Here is a 20,188-nt window from a genome sequence, read left to right as displayed (position 1 = left end):
GTGTCAACCTAACACATGATTATAGAGAGACTCAAATTTTGTTCTTCTTCTTCTATCTAGTGGTAAGTTCTTAGTTGTCCCTTTCTGCATGTGGGCTTATTTGAATTGACCTTTATAATAATGATACGATCCTTTTATGTGCCAGTTCTACACAAGCATCTTCTACTAAGACTTCCATCTAGGGCGTATTTTTCTTTTCTTAGTGATAAAATTATCATATATCATACAATTGGTGACAGATTAGATGAAATACGATGAAATAAGGTATATGATAATACATTCACTCATTTGAGGGAGAGTTTGCTTACACAGATGAATTAAGAAAGTCAAGAAAAGACTTTATGAATTAAGTTTAAGTGACTTTCATCAAAATTTATTAAAATATATTGGGTTAAAACAAAAACAAAGAAACTTACCTTTTTATTATAGAAGGCACAAACAGCATTTACCCAATCCATCAATAACTTTATGTTTTCACTATATTGTTCAAAAGAACCACTATCCCTTTTGCCTTTTTTCTTATTAATAAGAGCATCAGAATGGCATGATAGTAGAGATATTGTTTTCTTTATACTCTTTGTGTGTTTTAGAAAGGCAATTTCTTCCTTTAATTGATCTAAGTTAAGGGAAATATCCACCTAAAACAAACATAAAAAAAGATAAATACTGTCATATTTTCCATATATTATTTTTAACCCACAGAAATCAAAGTAATTGTCTTCTACTTAGAGAAACTGTAGAAGATTTTTTAAACCAGAAAGTTAAAAAAATCAAAGAAAATAAAGTGGCTGAAATGGATATTTTAGTACAAAACAGTCACTTTTTTTTCCCCCAAAGGCAAACACCATCTACACTGAAGTGATAACATGTTCAGTGGTTAAGAACATGGGATTTGGGGCCACATGGGATTTATCAATGATGTAAACTGTAGTTTCAGTTTCCTCACCGGAGAGGTAGACATAACACCTACTTTGCAGGTGTGGTGAAGATTAGATTGAAATATATATATATATAGCGTTTATCAGTTACTGGGGCAAAATAAACCTTATTAAATGATGGTTGTTGTTATTCTTTATTAGATTCAAATTGTTTTTACAAATCAGTAATCAAAAATTGATAAGAAGTACAAGATGTACTAAATGTATAATACCTGAAAAGCAAATGCTATTTTCCAAAGCAACCTGAGAGTTTTTTCTCTGTGCCTATCCACAATATCCTTAGATAGAATTGTATTTCCTATAAAAGAAAATGTTGTCCATAAGCACAATGTACACACATATCAATATTCAGTGAGAAGAATAAGTTTTAACTCTACTCAGTTTTTACCATGCTCATCACTTAATTCAATTCCTCGTGATTTAAGAACTTGAAGAACAATGTCAACATTGTGCATCTTTTGAAGACGACTTATTGCCGGAATCCTGAGTTTCTTTGAGAGATTCCAGTTCTGTGTGAGAAGTTCCATGGTTCGCCTGGCAGTAATAAAATATTCAGATGAAATTATTATAAAAACATATATGAAAAAATCATTCATTGAAATATAGTTATTTCCCACATAAACCCCAACAGTTACAGGGCTTTATGACCAGAAAGACTTCAAAATACTATCTCAAAACTCTGTTGCCCCATAGTTGGCAAGTAGGTTCTTATTTTAAGTTTGGGATTGAAGTGTGTGAACAGATGATAAGAAAATAAGACACACAGATAAATGCACACATGAACAAAATAATAGGGCTCTACAGAGAAGAGAAAGAAGAAAGGAAAGGAAAGAGAGGAGAGGGATGTAGAGCAGAGAGGAAGCACATTTATTGGGATGTACTATATTCTACATGTCAAGCAAGTGCTTTATTTTCTTATTTTAGTTATCATGGTAAAGCCCACAATTAGTTATTGTTAGATGAAGAAACTAAGGCCCATAGAGCTTAAATGAATTGCCGATGGTCATAGAGCTGGCAATGGCAAAACTAAGATGAGGACTAAAATCCCATTTTACTAGTTTCCACAGCAATTCCTTCATATATACACATATATTGTATCTGTATATATATTATATGTGTATATATATGTATATATAGATATATATTGTGTGTGTGTGTGTATGTATACACACACACACACACACACACACACACCCCCCACAAATATTTGAGTATCTACCTAACAAAGACAGAAAAAGCAAGCCCCAACTGATTTCTGTCTGCAACAAAAAGCTGGTTGAATTACTTACACAACCAAAGTCTCTAAAGGCTAGAAAGAGACTTAAGATAATTCTAGGCCAACCATTCAATCAATTGTAGACCAACCCATCACCCATGGCATTAATAGAGTAACCATCCCAAAGCATTCTCAAGTGACTTCAAAGATCTATAAACAGTCATTTTTCTGACACTTAACAAAATAGAAATTTGGTTACTCAAGATCAATCTCTTAACTACTTAGAATTCCTAACCGACTAAACAACATCAACATCCAACAGTGCTAAATCCTCAGTAACTCCTATAAAAGCATAAAAATGGGCTTTCTGGCCAGTCACAGTGGCTCATGCATTTACTCCCAGCACTTTGGGGGGCCGAGGCGGGTGGATCACCTAAGGTCAGGAGTTCAAGACCAGCCCGGCAAACATGGTGAAACTCTGTCTCCACTAAAAATACAAAAATTAAATAGGCATGGTTGTGCACGCCTACAGTCCCAGCTATTCGCAGGGCTGAGGCAGGAGAATTGCTTGAACATGGAGGCAGAGGCTGCAGTGAGCCAAAATCGTGCCACTGCACACCAGCCTGAGTGACAGAGCAAGACTCTTTCAAAAAAAAAAAAAAAAAGGAGGGGGGCTTTCTTTGTGGAAAAATAGCACTGAACATTAAACCAATCCTTGTTCCTCGTAGAAAGTGGAAAAAGTGTAAAAACAATTCCTATTGGCCAGAATATTGATGTGGTGGCTTGAATTTATTAAATAAATAAATTAGCCAACTAAAAAAAAATATGTGAAATATTTTAAGCAAAATGATCTTAGCTCATGTGGAACGGCTAAAGTGAGACAAAGCTGCAGTAAAGACTATTAACTTGTGAGAATACTGATCAAAAAGAAAAGAATGTTCATGGAAATTTAGCCTAAAAGAAGGCAAGGGACATGTAAATTGTTTTTCAAAAACCGAGGATTCATAAAAATCTAGAATCTCGTCCTCATAAATGTCAAAGAATTCCTCCATTCTGGCCAAGTGGTCCTCTGACCTCTGCTTGAACCTTCCAACACTGTGAACTGGTTTTTTGCTAAAGACATGTCTGAATATTGGAAAGTTTTTATACCAAACCCACACTCATCTTCCTGAAACTTTCATTGTTCATGCAGAGTTATTTGGCTTGGCAATAAACAATTTAATCACCTTTTAGTATAAGACCTTTCTTCAAATATCTGAAAACATTTATGTCCCAGAGTTTTCTCTTCTGTTCTATTTCTCTGAATATTCACGGTTCTTTCCATTGGTCTCCATGAAACATGGATATAAGGTTTTTTAGTTTATACTCTAAAGTTATCTCTAGTCAAAGCAAAGAAATTAAAAAGTATATCCAAATAGCTACTTTCCTATTCAGTTGAGTTTTTAGACAATATGAATTTTAACATGAAGACCGCCTGCAATTAATTTTAGCTACAATGTAAGCAATTTAAAATCTCACAAAAATGTACCAGGGTCAGCTACAGAGTTTGGTAAGTTTTATTGTAGAAGAGATATTTTATAAAGGCCATTAAATCTGTGCTTCCCACACATTAACATTTAACTAGCTGTTTTGAGGCATAAGAACTTCCTAAACACACAGAGAAAATACTTTCATTGCTTTAAAGAAATCTCTTGCCTTGACCCCAAAAGTGCTTCCTCGATAAGGATGTAACATATTTTGGAGAGTTCCTTAGAAATAAAATGAGTATCTCCAATCCGGATACCCTAAAGAGGCCAATTATAGCAAAAAGCTAATAGCCATTCCTTCTAAGCAAAATTGGCTATCCATTACACATATCAAAGCCAATTTTGAGCATTCCAGTTTGTTATTGAGGAAATATTGTGTAATTTGAAGTTGGATTTCATGAGTTTATGTCCCAATTCTACTGTGGAAAACTTGGGCAATCTATTCTACCACTTCATCTTTTTTTCCTCGTATGTAAAACAAGGTTCATACTACTAAAAGTGATCTCAAATGATACAAAACTCATGAAACCACTGTCAATAAAAAGTGTCATTTCGGCCAGGCGCAGTGGCTCACACCTGTAATCCCAGCACTTTGGGAGGCCGAGGTGGGCGGATCACGAGGTCAGGAGATTGAAACCACCCTGGCTAACACGGTGAAACCCCGTCTCTACTAAAAAAAAAATACAAAAAATTAGCTGGGCATGGTGGCGGTCGCCTATAGTCCCAGCTACTCGGGAGGCTGAGGCAGGAGAATGGCGTGAACCCAGGAGGTGGAGCTTGTAGTGAGCCAAGACCGCGCCACTGCCCTCCAGCCTGGGTGACAGAGTGAGATTCCGTCACAAAAAAAAACAAAAAAAGTGTTATTTCAATGTTTGATATTTGAATTAGTTTAAAGGTCTTCCCAACTCCTATTTTGAGACATCAGTAATTATTATCCATGAGCCCTAGTCACATGCCACCAGGAAAAAAAGTGTGGCTAGGAGACAAGGTTTCTGGACATAATATTGATATACCATTTCCCTGAAAAAGAAATCTCCATTTTTTAATACTAAATTTATTGTACTAAATGAAAGAGCAACATTGAATAATTACACAAAGTGTTTTCCAGAAAATATTAGTCTATTCCTTTAAGCAAAATAATTCTATTTCTTATACTTACACAAGGCGCACTCCACACTGCAAGTCTACAGCAAGATTTGTAATGGCAAAATCAAATTCATCAAATGGTGTCTGAACATGGTTAACAGGTAATCCCAATAAGCCAAGGTGACGGGAAAGGTCACCTTCACCACTTAGGAAATCTCGTGAAAAAGCCAAAAGGATTTCTTTACTAGCCTATAAAGAAGTAAGTTCCAGATATTATATTCCAATATGATAATTTTGCTTATAATAAAAACAAATCCTCCAAATCATTCTGTACATATAAAAATAAAATGGTATAAAAATGGTTTCATATTATACATTAATAACGCAAATTTCATATATTTCCAACTTAAGATCTTTCTAAAAGTTGCTCATAATAATACACTATAAAAACTAGCATTAATGTGATAATATACTACATCAAAATTAGGAAAGAAATTTTCTCAGAAATTAAATCTTCAGAAGCATAGTTTAATCCCTTTTCAAGTCAAAATTAAGAGTAATGATGATGTGCTGGTGAAAGGTAAACCAATAAAAATCAGGGATGGTTAGAATTACTGATGGGACTCACTAGACAGGCATTCCTATTTTACTCCCCTGAGTATTATTCTTTGGAAAACTAATTTTTTTCTAAAGAGAAAATACACCATAAAAGCAAGCAAAAGTCGTAAATGGGAAATATAAAATATAAAGCATACAATGAAAAGCATACCTTGAATTCGGCATCTTTACAGAAGAGACAAGGATCATGATCAATGAGTTTGGAAATTTTAGCATAATCAAGAAAACAGATCAACAACAGTAACTTTTTCAATGTAAACTTGGACAAAGCTCCTTCATGACCTTAAAGAAAGTACAAAAAAGCATAGCAAGTTCATCTATGCAAAGTAGATTTCATCTTAAAATATGATGATCATAATAATAATGTGTTAGTAAAACAAAAAGTGGGGGGTAGCAAGCACAACTAAAACACTATGTGCCTTTTTTAGTGCTTTATGTGTATAAATCCATTTAATCCTCCCAATAACTCTATGGGACAGGTATGCACCACTTAATATTTTCAATTCACAGATGAGGAAACAGGCACAGAGGCATCAAGAGATTTAGTTGGTCTTACTCAACAAATATTTAATGAACACCTACTACATGCAGGCACCATCATGTGTTAGATATATAGCACCAAACTACAACAAACATGACCTTCATAGGACTTATAACCTACTGGGGGAAGAGGATGGGTAGAGACAACAAATAGAATTATAAATAGTGATGGAGGAATTGATGGGGAATGAGGGTAGATGAAGGGAGAGTACTAGAAACAGACTTATTTAGATTGGTTTCTTTGAGAAAGGAAAATGTAAACAGAAACAGAAAGAATGACAATAAACCATTTATATGTAGTGTGGAGAGAATGTAGGAGAGGCAGAGATATTTACCATCTCTATACAGATGAGGAACAGTGGGGTGTCTATACTCAGCTGCTATATCGGGATTCCAAAGTAAGCGATTCAGAATAAACATAGCCAACCCTGTGACATCACTGTTATCTTCCAAAGATATGAGTTCTCCATAAATTGTCTGAAAATAAATTAAAGCCAAAGTCAGAATTATGCTATCTCTAAGAAACAAAGGGATGGGACTGAGGAATGGCAGACCATAACCTAAGGAAGTGGCAATGTTGTACTTTCTAAATGACATGGTTATTTGCTAAATAACTTCTTTAAACTATGCATACATGATTTATGTATTTCTTAGTGTATAATGGTGTACTTCGTAATGAAAAAAGACAAAGCTCAGGGCTAAGATAAGTCTTAATCACCTGACAAGCAACATTCCGATTTTAATTTTTTCATTTAAGTTAAAGAACTATCAAATATAGGCATGTTGTTCACATTTATTTATAACTGCCCCACTAAGTACATCATGAAGTTATAACAGAAACCTAAATACTCAAATTTTTATAATAGTTATCAAGGTAGAAAACATCTGCAAATCATCCAAGATAATCTGGAAAGTACAGGCCTATTTATAATCAATGATTTAAATATAAAATTAGTTTAACATTAGCATGCTTATTATTAATAATTTTTAAATCAATTAGAAAAAACTAAAAAAAATCAAATTCTGCAACCCTACATTGACAAAATATAAAGATTAAAGCATGGAAAAGTATTAATTATTATCTACCAAAACAGAGGAATTTATCTTTATTTACTTTTTTTGGCCTTTGAAATTCTCTTAAAATCCTCAAAGGTCATGTCCATTTATTTAAAGAATCCTAGGGTGTAGTAATAAGGTACCTGTAAAAAGATTATACATCTCCACCACCTGCCATAAACTTGCTGTGACTTGCAGGAGGTTAATACATTCCTAACTAGTTTGTTGTTTAGCTAGATAATGTGCTTTGGCTAATGGAATGTGGGTAGAGATGATACAAATTACATCAAAGAGGTTTTAAAAAGCATTGCAAGATTCCATACAAAGTTCTTGATTTTATTTTTGCCACAGAAAAGCTATGTCCCAAATATGGGGGGCTCTATTTCAATTGAGGTTCCAGAATTCTTTCACATGTGAAGTAGAGCTAATTGATATGTAACTTGCCAACTATTTAAAGGGAAAGGACACTGGAATTGAAATAAGAAATCCCAGCAATGACACCATAATACTGTGTAACCACAGTAAGCTTATTATTTATTCCCTCTGGACCTCAATTTATTGGTATATAGAAGTCAGATTATTACAAAGATCCTGTTCGGTCCCAAAGACTCTTCTATTCCAAAACCTGAAATAAATTGAAATAGTAATGGGAGACCCTACATTAAGAAGGTAAGAAACCTAGAAAAAATGTGAAAGCATACTAACAAAAGACTAAAGAATACAGACGCACAAAAGATATTATTAATAAAAATGTCTTTAAACAGCCAATTATTAAAAGTATCTTTCTAATTCAGTTGGTTTCAACATTCTAGATATTACAAAGCCAAGTACTATGTAAAGAATGCAAATCCTGATGACATTTTTATGAGTACTATTTCATCAGATTGGTATAGGTTCAATTCCTGACCAATTAATTGGCATAGGGCAAGTCACTTTAACACCTAAGTTTCTGCTTCATTAGTGAAGTGGAAATAATAATACATAGCTCACTGAGTTTTAAGAAATTTAAATTAGAAAATGTATTCACAGCAGCCTTGTCTTTGCATTTGTAAAAAATGAGTTTACTATAGTTGTCATTACATCCAACACCAAGTTATGTTTAAAGAGACTATACAGTAAAACGCTGTATTACAATACAGTGTAATAATATATAATGGCATAGTCTATTTACCTAATAAGCATTTATTAATGGGTCTTACATTTTATACTAAAAGATGAATCAAGCTAACCTAATGACTTTAAACTTTTATAAGTAAAACCACATTTTAATAAAATGAGTCTATTTTACAAAAAGGGTGTCATAAAAAAATATTGTTTTAGAAACCTAAAATGTATGCTTACCTCTAGACCAATTCGAAGCCACAAAGGATTGTAGGACAACAGCCAATTCAGGACTTTCTGACGTTCTCCTGAAATGCATGTCAAAAGCAAATAAGTTCAAATCGATAATCAAACAGAGATAAAAAATAAAACTTCATGGAGAGTATATCAGTGGGAAAAAAATAATTGCTTATATGAAATAAGTTAATTTAAATAAAATACACTTCTAGTCTTAAATATACGTGATCATATTCAAGTATGTTGGATTTTTGGCAGCAAAGCTAAAGCATGTATACCTAGCTTTGAAATACAAAATCTCTTGGGGACATCAGTATCCGGAAGAGATAACCTGCATTCTTATGTTCATTGCAGCATTATCCACAATATCCAAGATATGGAATCAATCTAAGTGTCCATCAGTGAATAAGTGGATAAAGAAAACGTGGGGTATGTGTATGTGTGTGTATGTATATGTAAACATAAATATATATGATAAATATATATATTTATATATAATGAAGTACTATTCAGCCTTAAAAATGAAAGAAATCCTGTCACTTGTGATAACATGGATCAATCTGGAGGATATTATGCAAAGTGAAATAGCCTAAGCATAGAAAAACAAATACTGTATGATCTCATTTACATGTGAAATCTAAAAAAGTTGAACTCATAGAAGCACAGAGAATGGCGGTTGCCAGAGAATGGGGTAGAGGGACTGGGGTGATGCTGTCAAAGAGGTGTAAAGTTTCGGTTAAGCAGGATGAATAAATTCTGGAGATCTAATGTATACTGTGATGACTATAGTTAATAACAGTGACTTGTATACTTGAAATTTGCTGAGAGTACTTCTTAAATGTTTTCACCACACATACACACAAGAAGGTAACTATGTGAGTAGATATATTAATTGGCTTGATTGTTATAATCACTTAATAATATATACATATATCAACATCATGTTGTATACCTTAAATATATGCCATTTTCACTTGTCAATTATATGTCAATAAAGCCGGGGGGAAAAAAACACAAAACCTCTTGAATGTTTTTAAAGAATTAATGTCAAGATTTCTGCAAGCTTCTTACCCACATCTTTCCATAGGTGTCTATCTTTTCGAACAATTAACCGCCTAGCTTCAATTTCAATTTCAAGCTTTTTAATAGCTTTAACCATTTTTTCAGAAGTAAACAAACGACATGCTGCACGACGTAGTCTGTTTAACCTACACCGAGCAGTATAAGCTCTGAGAGACATTTCCTCTTTTGTCGGTGCTCTAGGAACACTTATTTTATGTTGATTCTCTACTCCCAAAAGAAGAGTAGCAGCATTTACTGGGTGAAAACAAAAGAAAGAATGTTTCTGGTTAAACAATATCTCTATATATTCTTAAATCCAGCAATAAAATGCAATTTCAGATGGTAAAAACAGAATCTATTCCTCACCCTCTCCAAGCTTACTCCTTAGGCCAGTCTATTATTGCAACCTGTTAGCTCTACCTGCAAAATGTATTCCAAGTCTAGCCACTTCTCACCGCCTCTACTATCACAGATTCAAACATGATTATCTCTAATCCAGACTACTGAATTAACCTCCTAACTGGTTTATCTGTTCCTGTCCTTTTTATAAATAGATAAAAGTCAAGTTTCTAAGGAATATAATTTTAAAAAATCAATTGAATTTTGGAATGTAATTTAATCTTTTATAAAACACATTTTCTTTTAAGAAAAGAACTAAAAATGGGGCTTTGCTTCCTTTTGGAAAAAAGTTTTTTTTTTTTTTTTTTTTTTTTTTTTTTTTTTTTTTTAAGTGATCTCTAAGATCACTGCTTAGAGAGCATCTAATCCAAAGACCCTTTTAATGTAAAAATCCAGCCAGGTACAATTGCTCACACCTGTAATCCCAGCCCTTTGGGAGGCCAAGGAAGGTGAATTACTCGAGCTCAGGAGTTCAAGACCAACTCTGGCAACATAGCAAGAACTCTTCTATTTAAAAATAAAAAACTAGCCAGGCATGGTGGCATGCACCTGTAGTCACAACTACTCAGGAGATTGAGGGAGCAAGATTGCTTGAGCCTGGGAAGCAAAGTCCGCAGTGAGCTGTGATCACATCAATGCACTCCAGACTGAGTAAGGGAGTGAGACCTTGTCTGCAAAAGCAAAAAAAGAAAAAAAAAAATCCTATACACGTGCTTCTCTGACAAAAATAAATCAGTATCTGTCTAAACACCAGAACAATAGGAAAATCATCACTTTAAAAGTTAGCTGATATGATGGTTCAACAATTTAAACATTTATAAGAATTTTTCCTTATTTTGAACTAAAATTGATCCCTATAACTTCTATGCAGGAGCTGCACAAAAGTTAAGTTTCCTTCTCTTTCACAAGAGAACACTTCAAATGTTTGACAGGCACATCTCTACCTGGTCCCTTTCCCAAGTTTTCTCTTTTCCAGAACAAACACTGAAATGTTTAAAAATTCCTCCTATGAATTGGTGTTTATAGTTTCCTCATAATCCTATAGCTTTCCAACATACTTCTTAAACTAAGGTATTTAACAGTGGGACAATATACCCAACGTGGGCAGGCCACACAGGACTGATTGCATTGACTGATGAGAGAGAATAGAGAACAAAAAGTATATTTCAGTACTTTTGGTAAAGAAAATCTACATATATAAATTTATGTAAGTAAAAATTCTTACCTATACAAGCATTTAGGCTAATGAACAGGGAATTATGCCATTAATTATAATAACTATGTATAATTAAAGAATGGCAAAGTATGTTAAAAATTTTATCTGTTAAAAGTATTATTAAATTTAAACATTAATATAACGTTTACCTTCAGAAATATTTGTTTTTACAGTGAAGTCATCAGGGGTTAATATAAAATTTAACCACCAAGTGAAGCCCTGTTCCTGCTTTTCCTTCCAGCGCTCATCATAAAACATGTTTTTTGCAGCAAATGGCATCGGGTGTCTGGGAATATCTAAGAATACAATTAGGTTACTACATAAGAAAATTTCCTTTAACTTATTGTACGATATATAGCAAAAGCCACTTTTACTAGCAATATCATCATTAAAACACTGAACAATATTTGCTTTTCTACTACTTGAAGGAAAGAGCTGAAAGCATTTTGGGTATGAAATGTAATCAGAGCAAAATGGGGAAAGGTAAAGGAATATTTCCTGGTTATTTAAAAATACTAAACCACCACAAGTCAACTGCATTAAAGTCTGATAGAATACCTTTTTTATAATTGACGCATAATAGATGTACATATTTTTGAGGTACATGTGATAATATATTGATAGAATTTATACAAATCAGGTCAGTGTACTTGGGATATCCATCACGTTAAATATCTGTCTTTTTTGTTGTTGTTGTTGCCTTTTTGGTAGAATGCTTTATTTTCCTTTGGGTCTTTACCAAGTAATGAGATGACTGGGTAAATGGTAGTCCTGGGCAGACTGCTTGAGGCCAGGAGTTTGTGACCAGCCTGGGCAACATGGCAAAACCCTATCTCTACCAAAAACACAAATAAACTAGCTGGGCATGGTGGCACATCCCTGTAGCCCCAGTTACCTGGAAGGCCGAGACAGGAGAATCACCCAAACCCAAGAGACGGAGGTCTCAGTGAGCTGAGATCACACCACTGCACTCAGCCCGGGTGACAGAGCAGGACTCTGTCCCAAAAAACAACAAAAAAAAGACAATGTGAGAATCTTGAAAGCTCAGAGAGAAGAGCAACTCTCACAGACAAGGGCTCTGGATAACATTAGCAGCTGATTTCTCAGCAGAAAACTTGAAGGCCAGTAGGCAGTGGATTATATATTTAAAATAATGAAGAAACCTGTCAATTGAGAAATCGATAGCTAGAAAACTTGTCCTTAAAAAATTAGGGAGAAATTAAGACATTTCCAGACTTTTTTTTAAAGCTGAAAAAATCCATTTATCTCTAAATTTGCCATACAAGAAGTGTTAAAGTCCTTCAGGTTGAAATAAATGAGCTCTAGTCAGTAACTATATAAGTAAGCAAGCTATATGAACATATAAAGCTCTCTGGTAAAGGTAAATACTTAAACAAACGAAAAACAGTATTATTGTAATTTTGGTTTGTAACTCCGCTTTTTATTTTCTATAGGATTTAAAAGGTAAATGCATTAAATGCAATTATAAATTTGTTAGGTGGTGTACAATGAATAAAGATATAATTTGTTGCATCAATAACCTAAAAAGAGTAGAGCTATATAGCAGTAGAATTTTGATATGTCATTGAAGTTAAGTTGAAATAAATTCAAATTAGAATGTTATAACTCTAGGATGTTATATGTAATTTTCATAGTAAACAAAAACAAAATACACATAAAATATACACAAAAGGAAATGAGAATAGAAACAAAACTTGTCACTACAAAAAAAATCAACTAAAGATAAAACAAGTAAATAATTGAGAAAATAGCTGGCAAAAATCAGTAACTCTGACTTATTAAAACTTTCCATGCTATATAAATCTGAAAACTCTATTTCACATAAAACTGGAGATGAAAGAAACAAATATTTACTTATAAAATTAAAAGTTATATAGGAATCAAACACTAATTTGTTTTAGAAAAAAATTATGAAGAGAGTAAAAATATGCCTTACAGTATCATATAATATCATGTTTTATAGCTCTGGGAAAATAGAAAATAAAATGTTCTGTTAGTATGAATCCTTCTGTGACCTAAAAAAACCCTATGGATCATACCATTATTACCTAAAAAGTCTATTCTCAAATGCCGCAGAGTGATAATTTTTATAAGGTAGTTATTAGTTTTAGATATGGAATAATATTGGTGATTTCAATTTTAGTAACATTGGATTAAGATGAAAGAATGAGAAGATAAAGGTCCCTCAGCAATATAACTCACACACATGTTCAGAAGCAGTTAAGTAAGTTACATTAATTATCTTTTGAAAGTCAATAATCTATGTTTTTAATTTATGCTGCTGGGTCCATTTATTCAACGAATAATTGCCGGTATGTGTCAGACATTGTTCCAGGCCTAGGAATGGATACATAAGTGAACAAAGATTCTGGTTCTTGTAGAGTTTCCATTAAAAGATCATTTAGTAAAATTTTTCTTCCCCCAAATTATAAAATCTGTAAGATGATATAACAACATGTATTAAAGTCATTGTAGGCGGCCGGGCGCGGTGGCTCAAGCCTGTAATCCCAGCACTTTGGGAGGCCGAGATGGGCGGATCACGAGGTCAGGAGATCGAGACCATCCTGGCTAACACGGTGAAACCCCGTCTCTACTAAGAAATACAAAAAATAGCCAGGCGAGGTGGCGGGCGCCTGTAGTCCCAGCTACTCGGGAGGCTGAGGCCGGAGAATGGCGTGAACCCGGGAGGCGGAGCTTGCAGTGAGCTGAGATCCGGCCACTGCACTCCAGCCTGGGCTACAGAGCGAGACTCCGTCTCAAAAAAAAAAAAAAAAAAAAAAAAAAAAAAAAGTCATTGTAGGCTAGGCATGGTGGCTTATACCAGGTGTGGTGACTCATAGCGCTCTGTCACTCATGCTAGAGTACAGTGGCACAATCTCTGCTCACTGCAACCTCTGCCTCCTGGGTACAAGCAACTCTCCCAACCCAGCCTTTTGAGTAGCATGGACTACAGGTGCATGTCACCACGCCCGGCCAACTTCTGCATTTTATCAGTAGAGAAGGGGTTTCACCATGCCGGCGGGCTGGTCCCAAACTCCTGACCGCAAGTGATCCGCCCACCTCGGTCTCCCAAAGTGCTGGGACCACAGGCGTGAGCCACCACACCCGGCCTTATATTCTACAACTTTGATAACTTTAGTGTATACCCCAAATCTGTAAGACATAATATTATCGTTCAAATGCAACTCATGGCTCCTCATTGTACTCGGATTTTCTTTAGCTTTTGAATTCTTTATTCTAACACGTTTTAAGTGTGACACAAAAGCATGGGAGTTCTAATCAAAATCCAATCTTTTATCATAATAAAAACTATCAAGAAATTATTAGTAGAATTTAAAAAGGAAAATAGGCCTATTAAATAGATTTGTGTAACATAATATTTTATGCCTTTGAGTCCCCAACAAAGCCTCCGCTTCTATTTAGATAAAAAATGTAAAAATCACTACTGGATCCACAAGCAGGACTATGGTAAAGAAATTTCTCCACCTAACCAGCTCCTTTTACATGATGCTACATGTTTGTTTTTTCATTTTGGCAAATGTTGATCGAATATCATCTTCGTGTTAGTCTACGTCCTAAGTGCCAGGATACAGAATCTGAAAAGATGGACACAGGACCTGTCTTCAGGGAGTTCACACCTTTTTCTTTATTTCTTGAGATGGAGTCCCTCCCTTGTCACCCAGGCTGGAGTGCAATGGTGAGACCCCCGCTTACTGCAACCTCCACCTCTGGGGCCCAAGTGACTTTCCCGCCTCAGCCTCCCAAGCAGCTGGGACCACAGGCATCGGCCACTACGCCCAGCCAACTCTTGTATTCCTAGCAGGGACAAGGCCTCATCATCCTGGTCAGGCTGGTCTTGAATTCCTGACCTCAGGTGGTCTACCCGCCTCTGCCTTCCGAAGTGCTGGGATTACAAGCATGAGCCACCACACCCCGCTAGGAGTTCACACTTTAGTTGGGGAAAATGTACAATAAGCAAGCCAATTTTTAAAATGAGAACTTCAGAGTTAAATGCTACAAATACAATCTCACAGGAAGTTGAGATGTAGAATGATAGGACTCTCAAACAGAAAATTAAGAGAAACTCTTCTCTTACGATGTTTTTCTTTCTTTGTATTGGTGCTCAGCTGAGTCTACAGTGCTTCAGAAGCAGCCTTCATTGTATAAAAATCTATTATTTCTCATTCCAGTTGTTTTTTCTCTTCTTCGAGCTTCCTTATCTCCTCCTGTTGAACCGTTTTAAGATGCTCGACCTTGTCGTGCAGTTCTTTTTCAGCTTCTTTAAATGTTGCTTCTTTCTCCTTGACTCACTGCATAAATCTGTTTCAACTCTTCTTCTTCCCTCTGACACTGATCATTGAAGTCTTGTCTTTTGGCTTCAAAGATGTCTTGAAAACTAAGTGGCTGGTTGTCTGGGCCCACATCGGTAAAGCCCATTTTCTGCAGTTTTTGATACCTATAACATTCATAGTGCTGAGTGTGGGTTTTTTCTTTTAGATTTCTCCATATTGGTACAAAGAAGCATATCTAGGAACTTAACGAAGTCACAGTGATTTTCATTTTCCACTTGGAAAACTCCCCAAGGGTAGTGACGGTCTCTGACCATCCCTTTTCCAACTTTCACTTCATACATACTCCCTACCACGGCATCGGATAACAACCCATGTTTTTGACAGGGCGCGATGGCTCTCGCCTGGGAGGCCGAGGTGGGCGAATCACGAGGTCAGGGGATCGCGACCATCCCACCCAGCACGGTGAAACCCCATCTCCACCAAAAATACAAAAAATTAGCCAGGAGTGGTGGCGGGCACCCGCAGTCCAAATATCTGTCTTTTCTTTATGCTAGAAACATCAGTTATTCTCTTCTAGCTATTTTGAAATATACAATAGATTACTGTAGTGACCCTACTGATCTATTGAACATTTGGTCTTTATTTCTTTTATCATACAGAAAGTTGATAGAATATCCTGTCATTTTAATACACACTTTAATAATTCTTCCAGGCTTTTATTCAACAACAAAAATCAATGTATTTCCATGTGAAATGCAATTAATGCTTCATTCAAGGTCATGTTTTCAGAGAGTTTAAGTACAATAAATACTTGCCTGTTTTTAAAGGTTTTATGAAGGTCAAATTGGACTGCGCCACAGCGATAATGGGTTTTGTCCTTTTGCTTGTTTTAGAAATTGGAGTTTTAAATATTAATAAATCTAAAATAAATTAGAAAACAAAATTAGGAGCATTAAAATATAAATTCCCTAAATAGGTCAGTGATTTGAAAGTTAAAGTTTGGGGTCTTCACAATCATATTCATTTAGCAAATACTTAATAACCACTGTACTCCAGGCACTAATGCTATGAATTCGGTGGTTTATCAAACCAACATCCAGAAGTTACAGACCATAAACCACAATTTATTTTGTGTTTATAGAGGCTAAAGTCTAGATTCAACCACAACTTATTGTGTCTGTATATTCCAGACTCTTTGCAAGGTGCTGAGAATATGCAGAATTGAAAAATATGGTCCCAGTCCTGAAGTAGTACTCAGTCTGGTAAAAAAAAAAAAAAGTTTAAAAATGGTAGAAGAGCCTTCCCAGACGGGAATCTACTTGAGTTAACTTATGAAATTAAAATTAGGCATGAGGAATGTGGCCTGTTGCCAGAACTGCAATAAGGATGAAGCAAAGAGTACACGTAGGAAATGACATACAAGAGGTTAGAAGAGGTAGGGAGGAGTTCAACAATGTTCAAAATAATAGTGGCAGCTAATTGTTAAATACTTTGTGCCAGGCACTATCATAATCTTTTTCTCACACAATTATGAGAACAAATTTATGAGAAGTGTACTATTATTACCACAACGTATATAATTAGGATACTGAGGCTTTCAGCAAATAAGTCACATGGTCTAAGGTCACATAAGCTAGTAAGTAGCCAAGATTTGAACAAAGGCAGTATAGTTACAGAATCTCCACTTAATCACTTTGAAGCACCTACTGTGCCAGTGAAGAATTTTAATCAAAGAAGTAAAAACCCTCATTTACATTTAAGAAAACAGTATGGACAATGGAATGAACAGGGTTAAGATTAGAAACAGAAAATTACAAAGCAGTTATTACAACGACCCAAGGTGGATATGGTGAGACAAATTAAAAGAGTCAATGGAGACAAATCAGAGGAGAGTATTTTAATAGTGGAAGCAACAACCCTTAATACTAACTTATTAGAAAAGTGATAGAGAATAACAGGCTGATTCTCAAATATGTAAAAACAAGATGGTTGATATAATGCCAGGTGGCTACCAAAGAAAATGCAATACAAATCACAGTAGCAAATAACCTATTGGAATAGCAGTTCACTCTTTCAAAAACAGGTTTCACAATAGCATATACTGCTACTAAATATAAGCAAAGAGATAAGAGCAGGGGTCAGCAAACTACATCTATCCCCCATGCAAAATCCTCCTGACTGTTTTTATACGTTCCAAGAGCTAAATACAGCTTTTACATTTGTAAAGAGTTAAAAAAAAAAAATCAAAAGAATAACATTTCATAAAACAGAACACTTACATAAAACTCAAATTTCAGTGTTTATGAATAAAAATTTACTGAAACACAGCCATACTCCTTGATTTGCACATTGTCTATGGTTGTTTTCCCACAAGGGGAGCAGAGTTGAGTAATTGCAATGCAGATCTATGTGGCCTGCAAAGCCTAAAATGTTTACTATCTGGACCAATAGAGGAACAGTTTGCTTACCCTTGTTTTAAAGGAATCTCAAACCTATATCAATTGTGAAAATAAGGCACATGACTAAATTGGAACATTTAAAAAGTAAATTTCTAAGGAGAAATTCCTCAATCTGAAACCTTACAGAAATTAGTCCCTCTCCCTGGAACCACTTTCTTCTTTAGGAAGTCTTTCTTGGAACCATCTCACACTTCCTTGCAATTTACACACAAACCCTCTGCTTTTGTGCTTCCATAATTCCCTTAGCATAGCATAATCACAGGAGTGAACACAACTTGAGAACAGAAATTATACCTTTCCTCCCTGTGTATACAGTGCCTAGAATAATGCACATCACATAGTAGGTACCTTATTAGTCAAATAAATATATCTAGAAAAATTGCCTTCTCTGTTCCTTTAGAAAGAGCCACTCGTGGTGACTTACTTGCCTCTCACATAGGCTCATAAATCAGATACCCAATATGTACAATTCTAATTCTAGACAAGAGGCTCCACCAGGTGGCTGCCTCAAACAAACAGTAGGTGTGAGTGTTGACCCTTCAGTGGCTTATTTGTTCATTTATTCACTTATCCATTAATTCAATTCATCTTTTATTGTACTTCTTGTAGGAGATTAAAATAGGTATGTTCCTTATTATCAAAGAATTTATCTGATCAGAATGCATCTACAAGAAACAGCAAAGAAAAATAGTTATCAGGCAGATACAAGATGTCACATAAGCTGTATTCACATTTGCTAAGGAAATGTACCTAGCAAATAAGTAAAAAGTATAAGTTAATACAAGCTTATCAATAGCAGATTTACTAAACCAAAAGGAAGTATGCCCTTTACAGGTATACTTCAGATTTTATAAATAAGACTCACCAGTTTTCTTCTTCAGGTTTAATTTCTCTCTGTTGCTAATACATTTTGAGATGGGTGTTATCACATTTTTTGTTTTCTTAACAGCTGATGTTTTAGGCTCTGAGGGAGAAAAATGGATTCTTTTGATTTCTCGCTCTTCTGTGTGTTCTGTAACTGCAACTCTCACGTTTGCATCTTCCATGCTTCCATCACTCTTTCTTTTCCGAGCAACTGAAGCTGTTGTCAAAGAGGGCATTATTTGGTTTTTATAACTCTTAGATTTACTTAATACTGGATCTATGACTGGAAGATAAGAATGAAAGTCTTCTTTTTCCTTTTGATTATTTATTACTTTTTCATGTTCACCCACTGCACTGTTGAGACATCTTTTTGCTTTTGGTTTATTAATCTCAGTTTGGTTTTCTCTGGTACAGGTGGGCTTCCTTTTAGTAACAGTGGCAGAAAGTATTGGGCGTCTCTTAGGTTGTTTATCGTGGCTATGACTAGAAATATCCTGAACTGCAGAAAATTTAGGATTATTTTGTTTTATAAAACTATAGTAATTTGACTTCATTTCTACTAGTTCTTCAAAAATAGCTTTGGGAGATTTTGAACCCTGACATTCAGGAATACATGGCGAAACTTCACTTTTGCTCCAGTCTTGAGGAGATTGTGGGACTTGAGAATTTTCATTTGATAATGGTACTTTACATGTTTGCTGAGATGTACACATATATGCCATGTTATCTTTTAAAAATTGATTTGGGGATAAAATAGGATTAACTGACTCTGATTCTAGATCCTGATTTAGTCCATAATTATCTTTTATGAAAGAATCTGGACTTAAAATTTTCTGATAAATTTCATGTGCAGTTGTTGATTGTAAATGCACAGGCTTCGAATTATCTGTCATAAACATATCTGATGAAAGACATGTTACTAATTCTAGTTCATTATTAGCTCCATGACTATTATTTACAAAAGAATCTGGACTTAGAAAATTTATTTGGCTTTGTGTAATGTTCAAAGTTGAAGAATAGTTGGGGGTAAGAATAAGTTTACTATTCTCTCCACTTTGATCATTAACATTTATGGAATTAAAGGAAGTTTCAGTTACAGCTTTCTCTACACTATCTACATTTAATAGTTCCCTATTTTCTGATGCATGAAGAGATGAGTAGGTAGTAGATCGACGTACAGAAAGCGGCAAGCAAGTTGCACCATGGCATTCATTGAAAGCAGGGCTAATAGGTGATATGGGTATTTTATTTTCTTCAAGTGTTAAAGAATTGTTTTCTGTTGGGGGACCGCCTTCATTCATAGCCAAGTTTTCACAAGCTTGTAGTGGGCTCCTAACTCTGTCAACTTTTTGGGAAACACTAAATGTTTTATTAACATTTTGAATATTTGAAACCCTTCTGTTGTGACTTGTAGAGGCTGAAAATTTCTTCTTTTTAATGGTATCCCAAAGACTCCTCTGCAAAAATAAGGAAAATATACCAATTAAGTTTGTAGCTATTGAATATTACCTTTAAATAAGCAATATTACTTCAAGCCTGTTATCAAAATAAGTTTTA

The 20,188-nt window shown here is 34.9% G+C and overlaps 1 protein-coding gene across 2 annotated transcripts in view; it reads right to left on the bottom strand.

Moving 5' to 3' along the window:
• ASPM (abnormal spindle microtubule assembly) overlaps window positions 1-20,188 on the bottom strand; it is a 62,734-nt gene that overhangs the window by 39,841 nt on the left and 2,705 nt on the right. For both annotated transcript variants that reach the window (XM_025358302.1, XM_025358312.1), the window contains exons 3-13: window positions 18,633-20,088; window positions 16,124-16,228; window positions 11,145-11,291; window positions 9,390-9,635; window positions 8,322-8,389; window positions 6,260-6,401; window positions 5,536-5,666; window positions 4,840-5,015; window positions 1,327-1,472; window positions 1,151-1,236; window positions 417-638 (exon numbers count right to left, since the gene is read on the bottom strand). In XM_025358302.1, coding sequence (XP_025214087.1) covers window positions 417-638; window positions 1,151-1,236; window positions 1,327-1,472; window positions 4,840-5,015; window positions 5,536-5,666; window positions 6,260-6,401; window positions 8,322-8,389; window positions 9,390-9,635; window positions 11,145-11,291; window positions 16,124-16,228; window positions 18,633-20,088 — 2,925 coding nt within the window. The remainder of the gene's footprint in view (window positions 1-416; window positions 639-1,150; window positions 1,237-1,326; window positions 1,473-4,839; window positions 5,016-5,535; window positions 5,667-6,259; window positions 6,402-8,321; window positions 8,390-9,389; window positions 9,636-11,144; window positions 11,292-16,123; window positions 16,229-18,632; window positions 20,089-20,188) is intronic.

The sequence above is a fragment of the Theropithecus gelada genome, chromosome 1 (genome assembly GCF_003255815.1).
Source record: "Theropithecus gelada isolate Dixy chromosome 1, Tgel_1.0, whole genome shotgun sequence".
In the NCBI taxonomy this organism is placed as follows: Eukaryota; Metazoa; Chordata; class Mammalia; order Primates; family Cercopithecidae; genus Theropithecus; species Theropithecus gelada.
Note: the sequence above shows the minus strand (reverse complement) of the source record. Positions and strands in the feature narration are given on the sequence as shown.